Below are 23,958 nucleotides of genomic sequence, written 5' to 3'. Positions count from 1 at the left end.
CTCCACCCACACAGTTCACCTGAAGCCTCCACTTCCTCTTGGAACCACACCATAGCTTGTTGAAGCCTATGCATGGCTCTGTAAAAACTGCCATATAGCCACACCCACAAATATCAAAAATATAAAAAAATCTTACGCTGTCTCTGAAGACATAAAAGCCCCCTGGGGGTTCTCCTGTGTGTGTTCTCCCCTGAGGTTCTCCTCGACCTGCTCCTGAGAGTTTCACGTATTAGCGGAAATACCAGAAGTGTCTGTTTTTTCACACAGCAATGGAAATTGTGTTCGAGCTGATTTATTGTTTTCAGTGTGTGTGTGTGTGTGTGTGTGTGTGTAGTGTGTGTGGTCACACTGAGTAAAAAACAAAACTGTAATTGAGTTTTAAAGTCAAAGGGTGAATAAAAGGACGATTTTACAGTTCATATATCAGAAACTACACTCTTTAGAATTGATATCCCTTAAAAGTTCTATATAGAACCCTGTAACAGGACTTTTTACTATCAGAAAGGGTTCTGATTTAAGTAGAACCCTGCTTTGGAGGCTCTTAGTTATCCAATGAACCCTGGATAAACCCCTTTATCTAAGAGTGTGTATTTTCTGGGTAATTGTGCAGTACACACTCTGAGTTATTGCTCATTATTACCTTCCTAATACCTAGAACCTGTCTTTAAGGGTTCTGTGGATAATTAAAGGTTCTGACATACTTAAACAGTTGCAAGAACCTTTTCTGCTAGGGAGCATTCTGTGCTCAGCGCTCGAGTGTTTTTACTGTACTCTAATTAAACTCAGGAGAGCATTGTGTGTGTGTGTGTGTGTGTGTGTGTGTGTGTGTGTGTGTGTGTGTGTGTGTGTCCGCAGCTTTAGTCCACAATTGCTTCTCACAGTCTCACACTTTCTCTTTTTTGTCACACACACACTTAAGCTGTGGCTGTCACCTTGTAAACACTGAAGTGTGTGTGTGTGTGTGTGTGTGTGTGTGTGTGTGTGTGTGTGTTTCAGGTCGTTTAAGGCCCATCTCCATGCCTGTGGAGTATAAATGGGTCCCAGACTATGAAGATCCGGCCAGACTGAAGAGAGAAGGCAGGAGAGGTGAGTGTAGTTTTTACACACACACACACACACACACACACACACACACACACACACACACACAGAGAGAGAGAGAGAGAGAGAGAGAGAGAGAGAAAGATTCAGATCAGCTCTTTTCCTGCTCTGCATGAATGAGAGAGCTGAAGGTCAGCAGTCTGTCGCACTCAGTGATTTATCGTTTCCCGCCGTCATTCCTCCTCCATCTGCCCCAGGATTAAACCTCCACTACGTAACTTTCGCCCTCGTTCTAGAACAGCGGCTCTGACGGCAGCGCAGGTTTAAATGAATGCTCTCGGTCTAATTATAATCTATTATCGTTTCTATAGCAACAGCTCGTTCACAGTGACTCGTACAGCGGACGCTCCGCGTAAAGAAAGAAACCTTTGTAATTGTTGATCTGGTAAAGTTTTGTGTTGATGTAACGTGTATGGAAGGAGTCTCCAGTGTCAGCGCTCTGTAACACTCAGAGGTAAAGCTGGAACTTTAAGTTCTTCCACATCTGACCGCTAACTTGCTTACAAAATACGACACGCTGGGCTTTTCGTGGTCTTATTAATGTCAAGAGAGAATAAAGAGAGGGAGCGAGTGTTTATGGCTGCTGTAACGTAAGTGAGAACTGATTTATTTGTGTAACTATAAACGGATAAAAAGTATGTCATGGTAAATTGATGTAGTTTAAGAGGAATAAAAGACTCGGGAACGTGCGGGACGCAGGCAGACGCCACACAAACTGTCTCTCTCTCTCTCTCTCTCTCTCTCTGTCTCTCTCTCTCTCCGCGTCTGTCTCTCTCTCTGTCTGTCTCTCTCTGTGTCTGTCCCTCTCTCTCTCTCTGTGTCTGTCCCTCTCTCTCTCTCTCTGCCTGTCTCTCTCTCTGTGTCTGTCCCCCTCTCTCTGTTTCTCTCTCTCTCTCTCTCTCTCTGTCTGCCTGTCTCTCTCTCTGTGTCTGTCCCTCTCTCTGTCTCTCTATCTTTCTCTCTCTCACTGTCTCTCTCTCTGTCTGTCTCTCTCTCTCTGTGTCTGTCTGTCTGTCTGTCTCTCTCTCTCTCTCTCTCTCTCTCTGTCTGTCTCTCCCTCTGTGTCTGTCCCTCTCTCTCTGTCTGTCTCTCTCTCTCTCTGTCTCTCTCTCTCTCTGCGTCTGTCTCTCTCTCCGTGTCTGTCCCTCTCTCTGTCTCTCTCTCTGTCTCTCTCTCTCTCTCTGCCTGTCTCTCTCTCTGTCTGTCTCTCTCTCTGTGTCTGTCCCTCTCTCTCTGTCTGTCTCTCTCTCTCTCTGTCTCTCTCTCTGTGTCAGTCCGTCTCTGTCTGTCTCTCAGTGCTGGAGTGAAATGTAAACTACTCTGTCCTGAAGATGTGTACCTCTGACTGTTACAGAGTGCTGACACTGGAGACTCCTTCCATAAGTGTTAAATAAACTTCTTACAAAACATTTCTAATCCATTTTTAATGCGTTTGTGTGTATCATCGTTCATACGAGTCCCTGTGAATGAGATGTTACCATAGAAACGATAACGTATTAGAACGAGCGCATTAATTGAAACCTGGTAAGAGCTGACCAATCAGAATGCAGAACTCGTCAGTGCTGCAGTGTAACAGACTGATATAAAAATCTAAGTTTGTGGTAATCTCTAACACACACACACACACACACACACACACACTACAGATACAGTGGAGAAAGATTAGAGTGAAAAATGACTCTCAGTATGAACAGATCAGGATTTTCATTTATCTATTTGTTCGGTTTAATTGCACATTCCTGTCGTTTTCTTCTTCCCTCTTTCTCACGCTCACTGTTTTCTTTTGTAGGTTATTTACTAAATTGAGACATGTGGGTGTGGTGGAGCTTCGCCGTGGTTGTGGTTGTGGTTTTGTGTGTGTATATATATATATATATGTGTGTGTGTGTGTGTGTGTGGTTCGGATCACAGGACTGTGTTTTCCAGCTGCTGTTTGATCGTGTTAAACTGCTCTGTCGCTGCTTTGTAAGGAGATTAGTGCTGTGATGGCGCTTTCCTTTCCGCCCCCATAATCCTTTTCTTTCTTTCTTTCCGGAAAATTCCAGGCAGCTCGAGCAGGCAGTGAGTTTGTAAAATGACAGCTAGGAGGCAGAACGATAAATAGAGAAAGAAGAAATAGAGAGAAGGTGAGGAAGGGTGAAAAGGCCGAAGACGCTTCGAGGCCGCTGGTGTAAGATCGAGTACGCTGCTTTCTCAGAGCTCTCGCTTTTTCTCTCCGTCTTTTTCAAGCACGAGAAGGGAAAAAAAGAAAAAAAAACCCTCTGCCTGTGCACTTCAGCTTCAACAATCCAATTCGAACGTAGCTCAAGATCTAAATCAGAGTCATCCAGTCTCTCTCGGGCTCTCTCTCTCTCTCTCTTTCTCTCTACACCGACCCAAACAAACTCATAGTGCATTAATCAGAGAGTAATTAATTATCACTGGACAGTCTCCAGGGACCACGAAGCTTTTCGACTTTGCATGCATCCTGCATCATGCATGCTGTTTCCATGGAGACCTTGGCAGCAGATCTCGGTGTTGGGGTGGTTTTTAGGGCCGATCGGCTGCTGCTGTGCAACAGAGGAACTGGGAGACGGAAGTAAAGCAGACTAATGATAATGACTTTGGAATTGAAATTAAAAACAAGGAGGTGGAGATTTTGAGGAAAAACAATGATTCATTAGTTCCTCAGATCAGCGGACATATCGATGTAGATCTTGATGTTTATGTAATGAGCAGATGTAAGGGTTGTCCTTCTTGTGAACCCATAAAGCTTCGATGTAGAACCCTTTTAGTAGGCTAAGAACCCATAATTATCCAAAGAACCCCTGAAGAACCATTTTTTTCTAAAAGTGTACCAAGAACCAAGGAGCTCAATGTCTAACCTCCTGACAGGTTCCAGATATTAAGAAGAAAATAAATAAACAATAATGCAGTTAAGCCCCACAGCCTTTAACAGGATCCTTTCATTAACACTTAAAAAACCCTTGAAGAACCCTTTTTTAAGTGTGTATGTCTTAACCGGGTAAGTATTTGCTACAAACTCCAAATTATCATTCATTATTTTCTTCAGGAGTTTAACATCTTGGTACACGCTTATATGAAAAGGTTCTTAAAGAATTCTACGCGCTTATCTGAAAAGGGTTCCTAAAGAATTCCTTGGATAATTAATTCACATTGTTTATTTCAGTGAAGTCACATGACCACATTACAGTAAACATAATTCATCGGCGGTAATGTCCGAAAAGAAAAATTCTCTCTCTGTCTTTTTCGAAGATAACTCCATGCTTCGGTATGTAAACGAAGAGAAGCTTCCAGAAGAATATCTGACCGGACGCAGCGCTAAGCGTGACACGGGCAAACGTGCGAAGAAGAAAAGCGAGAAGAGCAATAGTCCCTCCCACTACGGCCTGCTGCCCGCCCTGCAGATGGAGGTCCTGCGCCAGGAGTCCATGTCCACCCCGAGCTCGGACTCCACCTCGCTGTACCATGTAGGTGCTCTCAGTCAGGTCCTCTTCTCTACACGACCGCTCTAAAGTGTATTTGTGGTCTATTCATCTGAGGTCTCAACACATCCTGGCCTTCTTATATATTTGTTTGTTTGTTTGTTTGTTTACTTACTTGAATACTTATCTACAGTATTACAAAAGCCCCGGAACGCCAGAACATTTATTCATTATGTAGATACTTACTCATTTACATATACATTAATTATTTTTTGTTTACATTTGCACTTATGTAATTGATTGATCGATTGATTGATTGAGTGATTGACTGATTGATTGATTGATTGATTGATTGATTGATTGATTGATTGATTGAATTAATGATTGAATGAAAACATATCTTTACATTTCCAAGGTTTTGAGTGAGGTTGTTGGCCAGGATAACCTTTTTTTCATTGTGCTAATATAATTAATGACTAATATAATATAATATTTAAATATAAATATAGAGCTGTCTTTCTGACCCAACATCCTCTTTCTTTTTTTTATTTTTTGGCCGTCTCTGTGTCTTGGCTCAGGACCACCCAAGCGTGTGCAGAGATTAATTCACATTCACAACGGCCGTCTGTATTTAGCTTTCATCAGGAGTGTCTCAGCCCTTTCTTAATATCTGCAAACCCTGTGGGTGTAAAGTGTGTGTGTGTGTGTGTGTGTGTGTGTGTGTGTGTGTTATTAAGGATATTAGGAGAAGCCATACAAGCCCTGTAGCACCTCTCGTGTCCTGAATGTAGCTTGCACCACACACACACACACACACACACACACACACACACACACACACACACACACAGGTGTATGTGATGCTGTGTGAGCAGATGGTACCTGTGCAGATGTGGGCGTGGCTCACATACCGTGTCACCTGCCATGCTGAGTCATGTGTTCTGATTGGATGAGCTCCATCTGTATTGCGTCCCAGATTGGCTGAGATTTTGTCATATACATGGTTCTGTCCACCCAGAGAATTCTGGGTAATTCTCCTCCCTCTACATATCTCTAAATATAGTGACATTGTGTTAATGGAAGCAGGGTGTGGAGATGACGCAGTAGAAACGTCCTGCTGCTTCTGTTTACACACACCCTCAACGGGATAACGAGAGAGAGAGAGAGAGAGAAAGAGAGAGAGAGAAAGAGAGAGAGAGAGAGAGAGAGAGAGTGTGTGTGTGTGTGTGTGTGTGTGTGTGTGTGTGTGTGTGTGTGTGTGAGGGGGGGTTGACAAATGTGTGCTTACATGCTCTGTAGTCCACTCAATCACTCCAGTGTTTGGCCATTTAAGTAGCAGGAAAGAATGAGAGAGAGAGAGAAGAAGAAGAAGAAGAGGTAGAAGGTGAAACAGAAAGCATATTTAAACCCTCGTCCACACTCACACACGAGTTTTGGCCACACTCAACATTTTTCAATATTAGTTCAGTATTAGTCTCTTTTCTCTTTTTTCATCTTTAAATTGTCTCTTATTTTTAAAATGACATTGTATTACATTTTACAGAAAAGAAAAGAAACTATTCCTCTCGCTATTTCCTTCTTCAGTCTGCATTTCCTATCACTTCTTTTTTCCTCTACACGCTTCTAGTCGAACAATCTGCCAATCTCGGAGGCGTGAGTTTACCCGCAGGTGAGTTTAATAATCCGAACGTGAAGCCGCTGCGTACCCGCGTAACCCGACTCTGAATACCAGGAACTTTATGTAAATATTTATGTAAATAACTTTCCTGTCTGATCCACATTTCGCTCATCGCTTGAGATAATAAACATAATCCTAAGTGTTGTTTTGGTTCGATAAAAAGCCTTCAAACAAAACATTTATACACAAAAATGTAGAAAACAGTGAGCGTTACAGTAAATTCTGCCATCTTGTGATTGTTGAGGTCACGTCATGATCACACGTTGATCTAAAAGGCTGGGATTGGTTCTCAGGCGTGATTACAGATTTAATGACTTTGAATAAAGGATTTTTTTAAAATATCAGTGGTTGAGAATAGCGTTTTAGTGTGAATAGAAAAACGAAACAGATGCCTTTGTTTTTTTTTTTTTGTTTGTTTGTTTGTTTGTTTTTTAATTGGTGGTTGGTTTACCAGTAGGACTTTTGGTAGCATTTTATTTAGGGGCAGTGCTCACTTGTGCCCTCATGACTGTCGTAAACACACGTGATATTTATAAAGACGTGTTCAAGTTGGTGTCAGCTGGCAACGTGAGGTTGCGTTATGAAACGTTCCCGGCTGATTTACACCGTTACTGGAACATATTTTGAATAAAGATGATGTTTATTCAGTTTTCGGCTGTTTCTCCTCCCACTGGTGCGCAGTATTGATCAGCTTATCTGCATTTCTGCTGCACTGTGTGGAAAGTTTGCAATTGTTTAGAGTGGAGTTTTATTGGCTGTTATGCAGTATTGAGAGGGTTTAAGTGTGTGTGTGTGTGTGAGAGAGAAAGAGAGAGAGAGAGAGACAGAGAAAGAAAGCTCAGTCATTAGTGTATACTGCAGTCTCTGACTGCTTGAAAAAAAGAGACAGAATTATTTATATATAGTTTATAAGCTCCAGCTGAATGGCATCCACCGAATGTTGCACGTGATGGTGCAGGAGTCGCCGCCACGTTGCTCCAGGATTCCCGGGTCGATCCTGTCCGTGTGTTTTACATGTTCTCCTCATCTCCGTGAGGGTTCTCCAAGTTTCATTCCAAAAATGTTTCGCGGATTGGCGAAATTACCTCTAGACATGAATGAGTGTGTGCATAGGCTGTCTTCCTGTCCAAGCGGTATTCCCACATGACTCCCAGTATTCCCGGATCTACCCGCCACCCTGACCAGGATAAACCACTTACTGAGGACGAATTTCTAAACGAGCCATGGATTTGTGATTGAAAACAAACATGTAAGGACCCCTGCGCCCCCCAACCCCCCTCCCCTTCTTCAAGCGAGCCCAGAATCACCGTGTGGTGCCGACTCAAGAACTCACTCGAGTATGAAAACATTCAGAGCCAATTATTCTCATTATACCAGAATGTCCAGAATTATTAAGCTACAGGCAGCATGAAAAAAAAAACAAGCCTCCAGGAAAACCTCTTTGGATTTTCAGTGATCCGTTATAGCTTCCTAAAATGCGTAGGGTGTAATTCTGCAGCTGTTCTCAGTGGTCTAATGTCACAGTTAGTAATACTACCTTCCATTTTTGGGCTCGGAGCATGTGAATTGACAGCAGGTTTCTACTCGCTCCCTGAAGGCAGCTCTGCATTTTATGAACACTGACTCTGGAAAGCAATTCCATTCTCAATTTAGCCCCTTCGCTCTTCAGAGGGAGCTGCGGCGTTCTTTCTGACCCTTGTAATAGAGGGGCATACAGAGTAGGTGCCTGAGAGAGAGCGAGAGAGAGAGAGAGAGAGAGAGAGAGAGAGAGACGGTGGAGAGGACGAACCAAAAGAGAGACTGGGTATTCGTCATGGCAGAAAACTGGAGATATGAGAGTCATGAGATGAACTGACATGAAAATGACGTTAAAACTGAAGAACATGTCCCTATCTCCTTCCCGACCTTATGGTGATGCCAATGTTTCTCAGCTTCATGTCCTCCAAAGTACGGCTCTGTGTGACCCTGGTTCTTCCTTGATTAAAGAGCCCTTCATGTGGCAGTCAGTCATGTCATTATGGAGATATGGAGCTTCACTCCAGAGTAAGTCCCAGTAAGATTTACTCCTGGACAGCAACTCCAGTGAACCATAGAACTGGAGATCAATGCACGTACCTCACTGCCAGCTAGTCAGGAAACTGAACCGAGGTCAGCTAGAAATACTCGGCCTCTTGGGGTCCAGTTCTTGGCCACTGGTGGTCATAGAACCATGAGCGAAGTAAAGATCACATGGTAATAAATTAAAATTTTGGGTTGGTCTTCCATAGCTCCAGAATACCACAGGACTCCAAAGTCAGGACATGGTCTTGTTTGAAGCCCATTAAGAGCACCTTAAGTGGGTAAAATGTAAACTTCTGACTCAGTCTCAAAGACTACATTCCATTTCCATCCAGTGATCCAGGCCCAGTCTTATCTTCCCATAATTCCTTTGATGGGAGCATAATGACTATGGAACAGCTCTCAGATTTACCCAGCATGACACAGCATCTTTAATATCTACTCAGCTTCCTGCAGAGTGCATCAATACATCAATTAGTGTCAAGCTAGATTTTGTTACACATTAGACTGTAGAACACAGTCCTATAAGTAAGTACACGGAAGAATCGCTTTCTAGTCCATTTGTTCTCTCATTATCTCTCTTCATGCTTTAGGGACAATCGCTGACTTTAATCCATCATAACCACATCATAATTGCTCATGAACTCTTGGGGCCTGTGTGTTACTTTGAGACTACAAGAGTGCCAGACATATTTACAGATGCCTCCGTCTAGACTTTTCTCATTCATCTCTCTGACCCCTGCCCCTTCGTCTCTTGCTCTCTGGGCAAAGCAATTTTGCAAAGTGGCTGTCTTTTCACATTCAAACACAGAGCCAGAATCAACCCAATAAGACCTACTGGACATGATTTCTGTTGCATCTACATGGTCACATGGTCAAATCGAGCTCTTCTGAAATCGAACACGGTTCAGGGCCTTCACAGTAATGAGAACAACTTCTCAAAAAAATCCGAATACGATCTGAAACTGCAAACGCGTCGTTCTTGTCAGTCCTTTCCACAGTATCAATGCTAATCAAAGTCCCAAATTCAAGGTCACTTTTTTTATTTTCCAGACATTCCAGGGATCCTCCCTGCTATCAAAGACCAAGAAGAAAAACAAAGGTTGGTGTCACATGTTTATTGATCGTCATGCCATAATTTTCAAAGGTATTGAGTGTGATTAAGTGCACACCATGCCAATCCAAAGAACACAGCCTTCCCAAACCTGGTCCAGGAAGGACATTTGAGTATTTTCTCTGCTACTGTACCAACACACCAGATTCAACTAATCAGCTAATTTCCAGACCATCCTTGAAGTGAGGGTGCTAGAACAGGGTAACTGCTGCACTTTGCAGGACATGGTGTTCTTCAGGATCAGGGTTTGGAACTTATGCTATAGAATATCACACATTGCACCAAAGAGTACCGCTGACTTCAACGATACTTGCTTCATTACTGTTTTTGTGTTGAATCTGCAGGCATGCCCCTGTCCTCCATCAGCAAGAGGAGAATCTCGTGCAAGGACCTGGGTCGAGGAGACTGCGAAGGCTGGCTCTGGAAGAAGAAGGACGCCAAAAGCTACTTTTCCCAAAAGTGGAAGAAGTACTGGTTTGTCCTAAAGGATGCCTGCCTCTACTGGTACATGAACGAGGAGGTGAGTGATTCTGCTCGCACTCCGAGCTCCATCAAACCGTGCAGCATTAAAATCGGACTTGACACAGCCTGCAGCTGACGGCTGTCTGTACGAATTGAATTGAACAACGTCAGTGATATGGTGAAAGCTGACTTAGTGACTGAGGCAAGTGTTTCAGATATGAATATATTACATCCATGATTTGTAGGTCTAGATAGATCATACATTACGTTCTAGGGCTTCAACGTGCGCGGTTTACCAATCACATCTCACAGCCGAATCCCATCGCTGATTCTTACTGTTTCATCCACTTAAAACGGCAAGTGAAGTACTTTAATAAGCAACCAACTGCAAAGAAAACCTGCGATACTGTGTAGGAGTGTAACACAGCCGGTCGACCCCTCATAAATATTTCCATCGAAAGCAAATCCACGTGGCCATTACAGCACAATGTTAATGGAGACATGCTAACACGGTTAGCTAACTGCATTTGTAAAATGTGCAGTTCATGCGGCTATCCATGAATTGGTCCCAGTGCTGCTAATTGTTACTTGGGTGCATACAACTTTCCATCCAGTTGTAAATTCTATCCAGTGCATGGCTATACGGTATCTACCCAAAACTTCCTGATTGGATCATCTTCCTTTAGGTGGTTATAGATTATATCTCAAAGAGATAGGACAGCGACTCTACTTACTTTTCTAAACATAAACCATTCTCTGTTGTGATTTATCCAATCACATGCGTTCATACAAATCATTCAGCTGAACGTGAACTCGTCGGACCAGAGACAGAGCTTATCCAGCTCGTTATAATCATGGAATTTTATGTAACTGGACTGTCACAAATTTTCGTAGAACAGTACACCTCAGGTCTAAGAATTCCCCTCAGACGTTATCAACTTTCTTAGCATCAGATACTGAAATGCACTCGCTGGACTGCCAGCAGAGATTTTAATTGGCATGATCCGAGCCTTGGTTGATGTGTATTAATCCCGTCCTGCTGTAACAGAGCACCGTGCTACAGTGATAAGCTGCAGATGAAATGCTCCCACCTTCGTTCCCTCTCTACCCCCCCTCCTACACCCTCTAGTCCTGATTAATTACCCGGTCTGGCTGTTCTCATTATTGTAGCCTGGGCTCAAGGCAACTCTCTCAGTCAGCAGAGAAGAATCGGAAACGAGGGACTCAAGCCCGGCCCAGCTCACTCCGGTTCCACAGGGACTCCTGAAGCCGAGCTGAGCCGAGCTGTAATTGATGTTTTTTTTGTCCAGGAGCTCTGAACTGTATGGATAGGTTTTGCAAACACAGGCAGGCTCATAGAGCACCATAATGATTTTTGTCTTCCGTTTATTCCCGTGAAGTCACTGTCATGAAGCTGAAAGTCCCTCAGCATAGGGTTTGTTAGAGAACAACATACAGAAGTGGAGAAAGGAAGAAGGTGCAACTTCTAATGAGGACGAACGTGTCACATGCAAGATTCTCCCCGAGGTTTTACCTGGTTATTGTTCACACTCGTTCCCTCAAACTCTTCCCTATTAGGATGAGAAAGCTGAAGGGTTCGTCAGCCTCCCGGAGTTCAAAATTGACCGTGCCAGCGAGTGCCGCAAGAAGTAGTAAGTGTTCATACAGGTCTTCGTCAAGTCTATGGGTGTTTCTTCTACTGCATGTTCAAAACACAAGAATTGCACCAAACAGGAAAGAGTACTGTAGAACTTTGTATAAAGTTGTAGTTAATTTTTTACCAACTTGAGTAAAAGCGACTGGACCATCATTTCATTCCAACGTGAAAGATGAGCTCGAAATAAATTTGTCCTTTGGTCTGATTGGCTGATTGGCTCGGGTTGGAGGTTTGAATCCCAACTCTGCCCCGTGTACATGGAGTTTGCATGTTCTCCCTGTGCTTCGGGGGGTTTCCTTCCTCCCTCTGACCAAGACATACACTGTAGGCTGATTGGCACTCTCCTATTAAGAAACCGTGTCCACGGTTTGAAGGCTAAGCTGACCGAGCTTCTCTTACAGCTCACTTGAAGTTCATTCATAACTTTACTCATAAAAAATTTCACTCCTCGAGTGTCAAATTCATGTATTTAATGTATTTGTGTACTTAACTAACTCCTTGAATGACATTTGATAGTGTTTTTGTGTGTTTACATCTTAAACCAAAAACTGTGGTTACATCAAACTGTCAGAAGGTGGCGCTGGACTTAATCCTGCCGATATCCTCACTCGAGCCGATATCATGCAAGAAAAATGTGCTTAAGTTTAAGATCGGAATAATGCATAATTAATACCCGCATCTGCTTCAGACAAACTCCGCCCTCATGTGGGTAACGCTCACGTAACTTCAGAATAATGCTAAAGTCTAGCTATGTCCAGCTACATAGCTACGCCCGAGGTCTGAATACCAGTGTGTGCAATTTCAGTATCAAACCCTAAACTGTGAATGTGGCCCATTGTGCAGTGGAAGAAACCCCAAATGTTTGTTTGTAGTAGAGAGATATTGTTCACGTCACTGATGTTGTTAAACCGAGACGCCACGCTGTGACCTCTGTTTCTTTCCGTGTCCTAGTGCTTTCAAAGCGTGCCACCCCAAAATCAAGAGTTTCTACTTTGCGGCTGACGGAGTGGACGACATGAACAGGTGGCTGAGTCGGCTAAACATGGCGGCAGCCGGCTATGCCGAGAGAGAGAAGATCCGTCAGGAGCAAGGTGAGGGGCGGGGAATAGTGTACCTTGTCAGGGGGCGGGGCTTGAGCATGTCCTGATTTAGCAAATTACAACCTTTACGTGACGTCACTAAGAGTATTTTTTTGAATATTCATTAATGCGCTGTTTAGCATACAATGCTGATTATAATTACACAGTACGACAGTTAACGTCACGTTAGCTAGTTCGCTAGTAAGCGTGACTAGCTTCCTACCCGACTGCCTGTCCTCTCCTCTCTCCATCCCTCTTTCTGTCTTTTCCTTCTGTCCTTCATGTCTTTGGTTTTCTCTGCAGAAATGTTCTCATTCACACAGCATGACTTTCCCGCTGTTCCCTCGCTCAGTGAGATAGATGAGCATTTTAAGGAGGACACACACACACACACACACACACACACACACACACACACACACTTTCAGCAGTGTAGAGGAAGGCAAAGATGAAAAGAAAATGAATGAATAAAGATGCAGTAGCTCATTCAGGAGCTCTTCTCTTCTCTTCTCAACATGTTTTCTTCTCCTCTGATGCTAATGTTGACTCTTTCTGGGGCTGGTATACTATTATACACTCATTAATATTCATTAAGCACTCATTAGTATTTGCATAAATTTGAATGCAACATTTCATAACTGTACAGTCTTAATGGAAATTGACAGTCTGCCTACCTGTCTGTCTGTCTGTCTGTGTCTCTGTCTCTCTGTCTCTCTCTCTCAGCTGATTACTGGAGTGAAAGTGAACACGAGGACAACGAAACCCCGTCTACGCCGAAGCAGGACAGTCCACCACCACCGTACGACACGTATCCCCGCCCCCCCTCAGTGAGTCAGACCTCACCCCTTTCCCCACACAGGTTACTGATTTGCTGACCTTGATTGTTAGCTCCTCCCTCTCAGTTTTTACCCACGTAACGCCTCACGTCTGTAAATTTCGCACGTAGTCTCAGAGTTAGTTGTCCTTCAGAGCAAACCATGCTAATGTGCTATCTAATTATTAGCTAATCAGATAATCATCTTGATTGATCTACTTAACAATGTAAGAAATGAGCCGTGATAAATCACGATCGATATATAGTTTTTTTTTGTGTTAATTTCTTTGGCCGTAAGCCAGGTTTTTTTTGCTATTTTCGTGGTCAGAAATGACAGACCTACACCGACGTGGGTGAAGCGTCTCGGTGAATGTGACATTTAAAAACCTGCTAACGTTCTCACTTAGGATTTACAGATGGCTCTTACGTTTCTGCTTCTCAAGGCCAAAAACTACTCTGGATTTTCACGATTTAAAGTCGTTTGTGGATGTTCGCTGTTTATGTTGCATCGTTTTAATATAAACACACTACTTCACCGAAATACTGATTAAATACAGCTGATGTTAATTATTGTATCTGAAGCAGAAATGGTGTGAAATGTGAAATCTATAGCTCTATTCTACCTGGATTCGTTTTAATAATGGATAATGATGGTCAATAAAGATGAAGTTATATCCTGTCAGAAAGTACTTATATCCTGCTTTGTCTCTCTTTATATTCTGTGATATAAAGACACCTTCAGAAAGTGTTTTTTCCTAACAAACGCAATTGGTTGAGTTTTTAAAACGCGAAACGATAAAATACACACAAAGTTTAAATTAAAAGAGAATCAACGTTTACGGTGGTTTTAGATTACGTATTGTGTCCCTAGCACTGAAAACTGTTATGGTCATGTGACCTAGTAATGATCATAATTACTATCAGACCTCCTTTGTATTAATTATTAACTAACTACGTACGGAAAACGAATCCCGTCCAAGTAGTACTTAATTAACAAAAGCTTCACAGCACAAAGCTGACATTGAATCACATTGAACTTCGCCCTGATTGGATATCGCTATAACTTGAGGTAATATCTTCACTCTAACCCCGCCCCTTTTTAATAATGACATGATAATAATCGTTTCTTTTTGAAAAAAACAAAACAGCTAAGTAGAAGGATGTTATAGTTCCTGATATTAGCTTGTACTGTATATTTTGTCTGTCTTTAGCTGGAAGTGTGTGTGTGTGTGTGTGTGTCTGTGTGTGTGTGTGTGTGTGTGTGTGTGTGTGTGTTCAGTAGCCAATGAAAAGTTTATTTAAAAGGCACAGAACACCACAGAACTGCTATTTTAGAAATTCTACAGCAACACTGGAATTAAATGTTTTTATGTATCCAACTTCTTTTTACTTTTTACTTTCTTTCTCCTCTCTCTCTGTCTCTGCCTCTCTCTCTCTCTCACACACACACACATGCACACACCCACACCCACATGCTGTGTGTCCTGAGAGAGGCAGGCGAGGAGTGACATTGTTAACCGCGAGACTTCATTCGCCAGAGGAAGATTACAGAGCGCTGCCTTTACACAGGCTTTAAATGGGTCCTCTGGGAAAGACACAATCTCTCTCAGTCTCATTTTCCCTCTCTATCTCTGTCTGTCTCTCGCTCTGTCTCACTATTCAATCTCCTCTCTCTCTTTGTGAAAAAGAACTCGGCATATTCGTCCTTCGAATTAACGCTCACTCTGTCGGACGATTAGACGGCTAGAAACATAAACATGACGTCGTCTGTAGGGATGATCTGACATCCGTTTAACTGCGTTATCAACGCATACACAACAGAGCTGTACAGCTGACGCGTCACGTACATGGATTTACAGTACAGCGTGTGTAAACGTTGCTATTGTAAAGTTTCATTAAAGTAAGGAGGCATTTATGTAACATGTATGGAAGGAGTCTCCAGTGTCAGCGCTTTGTAACAGTCAGAGGTCTTCAGAACAGAAGAGTTTACACTTCGTTGCGGACTTTCCACAACATTAAATGTATCTATAAATGGATAAAAAGTAACCGTTTTCAAATTGTTGTGGTGTAAGAGGAATAAAACACTTCGAGACTAGCTGCTGGTAAATATAAAATAGTTGTGCTTAATATTGATCTAACAGTTACCAAGATAAAACAAGATGGCGTCTCCATATAATACATCAGCTAAAATCTCTCCATCTTTCCTAACAGATGACCTGTGCAAGTCCGTACCCGGGGCCCAAGCACAGCAGGCTGTCATCCACTGAAACCTCCCACTCGCGCTCATCTCATGAGGAGTACCGCTCCGATCCTCCGGGTGGAGGGGGAAGCAGCAGCGGTGGCGGTTCTCCGGCCCGTAAGTCGGCGAGTCATCGGCGTTCGTGGCAGGACCTGATCGAGACGCCACTCACCAGCTCGGGCCTGCACTACCTGCAGACGCTTCCACTGGAGGACGCTGTGTTTGTTGAGCCGGGCAACGGGATGTCCCCCGAGCGCCGCCGCCAGTCCACGCTGCCCGCCCAGCGCACGCTCCTGCAGGAGCACTATGGACCCTTCGACATGCCCGAGGGCGAGCGACTGCGAGACCCTGCGGCCGGTGGAGGGAAACCCCGCAGCTTCACACTACCACGCGATAGCGGCCTGCATGCGCTCCTCTCGCCGTCCACTAGCATGGCCGAGCATCGTGATCCTCCACACAGAGGTGACGGTGGGTCAGACATGTTTTAGACATACGTGATGACGTTACTGTATTAATATTGTGCATACACAGAATACACTATGTGGAGAGATGGATGGATGCATGGACAGATAGAAATCATCTGGACCATTACAGATAGAAAGATGGTGGGATGGATGGATGGATAGGTAGGAGAGAATGGCTGGATGGATGGATGGATGGTAAGATATATAAGGCAGAAAGATGGATGGATTAGAGACAGAGACATAGAAAGATTGATAGATGGATGGAGCTGCTGTGTGACAGTGGCCTGCATGCACTCCTTTCTCTCTCTCTCGCTCTAGTGATCCGGCAGGTCAGGACCAGTTCTCGAACTTACAGACATGTAAAAGTGCTTCCAGTATCTCATGTAGTCAAAGATCTTCAACGCTGATCGGTCGGCCCGTGTAACTGAGCACACTGGTGCAGCGACCCGTCACCTCAGTTAGATACCAAACACATTTTCCCAAAGCTCTTCAAAAACAAAGCTAGGTTCCTATGGTGTTATTTTTTGTGTTAAATTTCTGCCCGTGCAAGAACATATTTTGAGCACACAAATAGCTCGCATGCGCGTAATTGCAGCTCGTGCGTGGGAAACGAGAACCGTGAGAGGAAAACAGATGTTCACACGCGGAAAGGGGAGAACTGGTTCATACAGTAAGCGTACTTACGATAAACATTAATAGTCAAGAAAACATGGACTTGGAATTGGGTCTGTGAATGGATGAGACAGACGGATGGATTAATTGATGGATGGATGGATGGATGGCACATAGATGGACAGATGGAAGGCTGGATAGATATTTACATGTAGTAGATGGATTGATGGACAGACGGATGGATAGATAGATAGATGTCTGGAGGATTGGATGGACAGATAGATAGATGGATGGATGGATGGTTGAATAGATGGAGGAATCGTTGGGTCTGTGGATGGATGAGACAGACAGATGGATTAATAGATAGATGGATGGATGGATGGATGGATGGATATTTACATGTAGTAGATGGATGGACGGATGGATGGATGGTTGGATGGATGGATATTTACATGTAGTAGATGGATGGACGGATGGATGGATGGTTGGATGGATGGATAGATAGATGTGTGGATGGATGGAGGAACTGTTGGGTCTATGGATGGATGAGAGACAGATAGATTAATAGATAGATGGATGGATGAATGAATGGCACATAGATGGACAGATGGAAGGCTGGATAGATATTTACATGTTGTAGATGGATGGATGGATGAACTAATGAATAAATGTATATAAATGGTATAAATACTAATGTATGTCTTACAAATGTAAAGTACAAATACACACACAGTCACTGCTTACTGAGAAACCCACAGATGTGAAACTTGATGCGAGTCTCAGCGAGTCTCAGCGAGCTGCAGATGTAATAGCCGAGGCGAAAGCTGTGAACAGTGAGCATTTATTATTGATGCCAGCGACATGACTGCTTTACACATATTTACACTGCAGGCAAGTCTGAGCTTCTGGAGGAGATGGAAAGGTCTGGATGTGAAGCAGGTCTGTGTTTATTAGTCTGTCCTTTAGACCGCTGTCCTGAGACGCCACGCTCCACGCTCTTGTGATTCTTCTCGTCAGTGTAGATGCTCAAATCTTCAGAGGTTCACGCAGGCATGTGCATATTTTTCATTGGAATAAAACACACAACACACTTTCAGATGAAAAAGTAAACACTTTAATCTAAAAAAACAACAACAAAGAATGAATCTACAATCCCTCCTCTTGAGGAACCTGTGAACACTTAACCACTCAAAGAACCCATGAGGAACCCTTTTTCTACAAGTGTAGGACTCTGGCTTCAGGCCACAAATAAATCAAATTTCAGCACGAACTACAGAAACATTGGAAGGATTTGTTTACTTCTTGACTCCTCCTCCAGTTCTCCTCTTTGTACACCGAGTATTTTTGCAAACACACAAAAAAAGATGAAACTTCATCTCTCAATGGTCTCCATGTTGGAAAAGCAGCTTCTGTATTTTACTCTTGTTTTATTTAAATGAAACTCTTGTTTAAATTGTTCTGTACCAGAGCGAAATGTACTCGCACTGCTGACAAAAAAAGAACACCCCAAAACCCATACAAATACAATACGCAAACTGAATTACCTTTCCTTAGAGACGTAGAAAACAATACACACTGAAATGCAAATAAATGACTCAAATAAATAAATAAAAACTGGAGTACTCCTTGCTAAGAAAAAAAAACTCCTGCTCTTAGGTGTAAATATTTTTTTTGTCCGTAAACACTTTTATTGTGTTTTATTGCACTTCACTTTTCCTCTTGTTATGATTACTATGGACTCTTCTCCACAGTAAACACGAGGGGCGGAGTGAAGGGCTCTTGGGGCGTGTCTATATCATGACTGACAGGATCGATGAATAAAAGCGGACCCGCGTTCTTTTGGCTGCGTCATTTCTCAGGTGTACGGGTATATTTTCCACTTTATCTGTAATAATAAGGATCGCTGAAGTTTACTGACCTTTAAAGTTAAAGTGGAGAAAAAAAAAGGATTTAAAAAGTGAGATGCTTTAAGACAAGATTAATTTATAAATTCGTTTATAATTACACCCCTGGAGGTTCTAGCCCCTTCGCTCGGTGGTACGTCTGATGCCTGGAATAAAATAAATAAATAAATAAATAAATAAAAACCAGTCGCCTGTTCCTTTTCTGAAAACGTTCCTAAAAATATGACTGCATCTTAATTAAGTTTTAATGGTGCTGCTCGTTGTGAGAAAAAATGTAATTAGGGCAGCGTGTTCGGGGCCGTCGATGGCCTCACATTCAGGCTCATCAACAGAAGAGAGGATTTTTTTTATCCCCAAAAGTAGGCTTGTGTTTGTTCCAGGTTCTGGAGTTGTCATTAAATCCAGGCATGCGGCAGATATGGATTTTTTTCCCCCTTTTGTCCGCGTTCCACACTCTCGCTTTATTTCTCCGGCTTGTACAAGTGCGGGAACGTTGTGAGCAGGATGGTGTGTTCTTCTGCTTCTTGCTATGCTCAGATACGCACACGGAGACACGACGCCATCGTCAGCAATGCTAAAAAAACCACACACACACACACACAATACAAACCCTCATAGAATTTTTAATGGTTTTAATGGTCATAATGGGAATCGTATTGGCATTTACTGGTCATTTGATGCCTTTTATTTATTATTATCTAGTGGATACCGTTAAGGACAAATAATGGTAATGGTAATAGTTATAATGGTTAGCTGATGGTTTGTAATGGTATTTGTAGTGGAAACCATTAGAATTTCTGTCATGGTTTCTATGGAGTTTTATTTCCAGCAGGGATGCAGGAATAGTATCGTGGCTTCTTTCGCCTGAGTCTCAGTTCACAAGTATACAGATATGTTTGAAAATGTACAGTCGGACGGTGTTTAAGCATCTCTGTGCACAAGAGAACCCCGAAGGATTCGACAACATTCAGATAAACTGTTTTATACAGCAGTTAGCTCCGGTCCAATCATCTGATTAGACGCGCGGCATTCCGAGAGCGCTGATGTTTACTCGACCAGGACGCGTCACAAAGCACAGCGTAACAAGCTACATAACGACAACGTGGTCAAAATAAAGATTTATACTGAAGACAAGAGGCCTAAACGTTGATAAAAAAAACACCCTATGTATAGCTGTACAGGTGTGGGCGGGGCCTGAGCTGGTCTGAGTGTAGAATTTCCCACACGTTAACATTTACCGATTGGCCGCTGTAATCTTCTTGCGTTTCACTAATCCACCGTCCTGACGCCTGATACTGTGCTGAACTCCTGCAGCGCACTATATATAAACAGCACAGTGTCTCGAAGAACAACCCTTTATTCCCCTCATATCTCTCTCTCTCGTTCTGTCTCTCTCTCTCGCTCTGTCTCTCTCTCTCTCCTTCTGTTTCTCTCTCTCGCTCTGTCTCTCTCTCGTTCTGTCTCTCTCTCTCTCGCTCTCGTTCTGTCTCTCTCTCTCTCTCACTCTGTCTCTCTGTCTCTCTGTCTCTCTCGTTCTGTCTCTCTCTCTCTCGCTCTCGTTCTGTCTCTCTCTCTTGTTCTCTCTCTCATTCTCTCTGTCTCTCTCTCTCTCGTTCTGTCCCTCTCTCTCGTTCTCTCTCTCTCTCGTTCTGTCCCTCTCTCTCGTTCTGTCCCTCTCTCGTTCTGTCTCTCTCTCTTGCTCTGTCTCTCTCTCTCGTTCTGTTTCTCTCTCTCGCTCTGTCTCTCTCTCGTTCTGTCTCTCTCTCTCTCGCTCTCGTTCTGTCTCTCTCTCTCTCACTCTGTCTCTCTCTCTCTCGTTCTGTTTCTCTCTCTCGCTCTGTCTCTCTCTCGTTCTGTCTCTCTCTCTCTCGCTCTCGTTCTGTCTCTCTCTCTCTCACTCTGTCTCTCTCTCTCGTTCTGTCTCTCTCTCTCTCACTCTGTCTCTCTCTCTCGTTCTGTTTCTCTCTCTCGCTCTGTCTCTCTCTCGTTCTGTCTCTCTCTCTCTCGCTCTCATTCTGTCTCTCTCTCTTGTTCTCTCTCTCATTCTCTCTGTCTCTCTCTCTCTCATTCTGTCCCTCTCTCTCGTTCTGTCTCTCTCTCTCTCGCTCTCATTCTGTCTCTCTCTCTTGTTCTCTCTCTCATTCTCTCTGTCTCTCTCTCTCTCATTCTGTCCCTCTCTCTCGTTCTCTCTCTCTCTCGTTCTCTCTCTCTCTCGTTCTGTCTCTCTCTCTCGTTCTGTCTCTCTCTCTCGATCTCTCTCTCTCTCCCATTCTCTGTCTCTCATTCTGTCTCTCGTTCTCTCTCTCTCACTCTCTCTCTCTCGTTCTGTCTCTCTCGCTCTCTCGTGCAGTGGAAGCAGACGGATGTTAGTCATCCTCGATCTCCAGCCTGTTCCGCTGCCTGTTGAAGAGTTCTTATCGTTTGTGACACACCGTGCCCCAGACGCCAGAGACAAAATAACTGCACTTAAAGTATTTTTCACACAGTGACCTGGGACTTTACCTGGGAATGCAGGACAGAGTAGAAAGCCTGGGAATTGAGATCTACGCTGCGTTCCACGCAAACTCAGAACTCTGTATTTCCCGTTTCGATATGATGTCATATGAACAGAATTTTTTTTCCTGAAAAATGCCGTAAGAAAAAACGCACGCTGTTTTTTTTCTATTAAATAATAAACATCATCAAGCAGATTGCTAATTAGCCAAGCTGAGTCTCTGAAGTAAGTTAGCATTGTAAACCTGCATTGCATTCTGGGACTTTGAGTCCAGTGTTCCGACATCTCTAAACCTGGATCCAACACTGGAGTTCTCATTAATGTGATGTTGAATGGTGAGTGAGTCAGAAACTTTACTGTTCTAAAAGCTATTTTAACAGCGCTAACAACAAGCTGTCACTGGAATATCGCAAACCTTTATCACATTACGACCGGATCCACTGAACACAACACAAATATTTCAATGTATTTCACTATATATACACTTCTCAGGGTGGAGTTTCATTTAACTTTAATCATCGATAATCGTCGACCTAATCTCTGTACTGTATATGTGCCAAGCTCCGCCCCAAAGCTCATGAATAATCATAATATAATTCATGGTGAGGAAATGCTGCCCTCTTGTGGTGATGTGTGGAAGTGTCCAAACGCAATAACTGGCACCTGATGTGCTGAAGCTTGTTCTCATCACATCACATTCACTTTGGCGTTCTGAGGGAGCGTTCTCAGGGAGTGTTCTCAGGGAGCATTCTGAGGGAACATTCTCAGGGAGCCATTCTGAGGGAGTGTTCTCAGGGAGTGTTCTGAGGTTGCGTTTTGAGGGAGTGTTCTGAGGGAGTGTTCTGAGAGAGCGTTCTCAGGGAGCGTTCTGAGAGAGCGTTCTCAGGGAGCGTTCTCAGGGTGCGTTCTCAGGGAGCGTTCCGAGGGAGCATTTTGAGGGAGCGTTCTCAGGGAGCGTTTTGAGGGAGCATTCTCAGGGAGCCTTCTGAGGTAGCGTTCTCAAGTAGCGTTCTGAGGGATCGTTCTCAGGGAGCATTCTGAGGGAGCGTTCTCAGGGTGCGTTCTCAGGGTGTGTTCTCAGGGAGCGTTCTCAGTGTGCGTTCTGAGGGAGCGTTCTCCCTGGGTTCTTTTTCAGGGTGCGTTTTGAGGGAGCGTTCTCACGGTGCGTTCTGAGGGAGCGTTCTGAGGGAGCATTCTGAGGGAGCGTTCTCAGGGTGCTTTCTCAGGGTGCGTTCTGAGGGAGCGTTCTGAGGGAGCGTTCTCAGGGTGCATTCTGAGGGAGCGTTCTCAGGGTGCATTCTGAGGGAGCGTTCTCAGGGTGCATTCTGAGGGAGCGTTCTCAGGGTGCTTTCTCAGGGTGCGTTCTGAGGGTGCGTTCTCAGGGTGCGTTCTGAGGGAGCGTTCTCAGGGTGCGTTCTGAGGGAGCGTTCTGAGGGACCGTTATCAGGGAGCGTTCTGAGGGAGCGTTACATGCTGCGTTGTCTCGACTACACGCACATAAACGAATACTTTCTTTATCTAATCTCTGTGTTTTTTTCTCTCCCACGCGTCCGAACACACCCTCAGCTTCTCCAGGGCGTGTCAGGGTGATGGATGAGGCACCTGAAAGTGCTGAGAGAAACGATCACAGCTCTGGCTCGACTGTATCGGCGTGGGTGGGATGTAGTGGGCTTTTTTATTTTTGGCTAAACACTAAATGATGAGTGTGTTAGTCAGTGTCAGGTCAGTTTGAATTGATGTGGAATGCACTTATTTATTTGTTTATTATTATTTTTATTTGAATCCAATTGTTTGTTTGTTTGTTTGTTTATTAGAGCTTACGCTTCAGATCTTCTGTGCAAATATCTTTGAGTAAAACAATATCGATCTGAGAGGCTTTCAGTAATATTTCTCAGTGTTGTGACTGTTTCTGGCTTCTTTTTCAAAAATTTTATAAAGCTATCCAGACCATCACCTTTGGGGTTTTTTTAAATAAAGGGGTTTTTTAAAAAAAAATTATAAAACCCTGTATATTGTATTTTCATTACAAACTGCGTCATAAAGCAAAATGTTTGAGGCTTAGCAACATCCGATCTTTATCAGGAGATTAGGAGATATCGCTGTGTTACCGTAACAGACTGTCTAAAAACAGAGCTCTGTGATTGGCTGTTTGAAATGTCAAGAGTAAGAGTAGCTGGTTCTTGATTCTTGGTTCAGATCAGAAATCAGACCTTCTAGCAAGAGCTCCTTATCGCTTGTGGTAATATCGAACTCTGTGTAATAGAGATCTGAGTTTATGTTTTTTTTGTGTGTGTTTAGTGAGAAACACACGCATAAACATTTCTACATATCATGCTGTAATATTTTGAACGTTATACCGCTAACAGCGCAGTGATTGGTTAGTTTATGCCGATGCAGTCCTCATTTCACTTCTGATTGTGACGTGTGTGTGTGTGTGTTTGTGTTCTTTATGTGTGTTTGTGTGTATGGCGCCCCCTTCAGGCGGGGAGCATGAGCGGGAGCACGAGCGTCAGTGCCACGCCGACTCTCTGGGAGACCTGTATCGGGCGCTCGAACGCGCCAGAGTGTCTCCTTTGGGTGAGCCGCGTCTCTCCACCCGTCTCGAGTACAAGCACTCGTTCGTGCGCCGCTGCAACGACCCGCTGCTCAACGACAAAGTGCATCGCCTGCGTATCCTGCAGAGCACGCTCAAGGTACCCGCATGGGTTTCTGTCTGTCTGCGTATCAATGCGTCGTCGTCTGTCTGCGATGTTGTCCGTCTGTCTGAGCGTCTCCGGGGCTCGGAAGACAGCGGCGCTCTTTTAGCGAAACCATGCTTTGGACAAGTTCTTCCTCGGTGCTGCTGTCTTGGAGCCTT

The 23,958-nt window shown here is 43.8% G+C and overlaps 1 protein-coding gene across 2 annotated transcripts in view; it reads left to right on the top strand.

Moving 5' to 3' along the window:
* Positions 1-23,958, top strand: part of cnksr2a (connector enhancer of kinase suppressor of Ras 2a) — a 76,868-nt gene that overhangs the window by 46,936 nt on the left and 5,974 nt on the right. For both annotated transcript variants that reach the window (XM_017453629.3, XM_017453631.3), the window contains exons 12-20: positions 997-1,086; positions 4,357-4,571; positions 9,316-9,364; positions 9,721-9,896; positions 11,417-11,490; positions 12,447-12,586; positions 13,298-13,401; positions 15,600-16,095; positions 23,583-23,794. In XM_017453629.3, the coding sequence (XP_017309118.1) occupies positions 997-1,086; positions 4,357-4,571; positions 9,316-9,364; positions 9,721-9,896; positions 11,417-11,490; positions 12,447-12,586; positions 13,298-13,401; positions 15,600-16,095; positions 23,583-23,794 (1,556 nt within the window). The remainder of the gene's footprint in view (positions 1-996; positions 1,087-4,356; positions 4,572-9,315; positions 9,365-9,720; positions 9,897-11,416; positions 11,491-12,446; positions 12,587-13,297; positions 13,402-15,599; positions 16,096-23,582; positions 23,795-23,958) is intronic.

This window comes from Ictalurus punctatus, chromosome 23, assembly GCF_001660625.3.
Source record: "Ictalurus punctatus breed USDA103 chromosome 23, Coco_2.0, whole genome shotgun sequence".
NCBI classification, from domain to species: Eukaryota; Metazoa; Chordata; class Actinopteri; order Siluriformes; family Ictaluridae; genus Ictalurus; species Ictalurus punctatus.
This window is presented reverse-complemented; position numbering and strand designations above follow the sequence as displayed.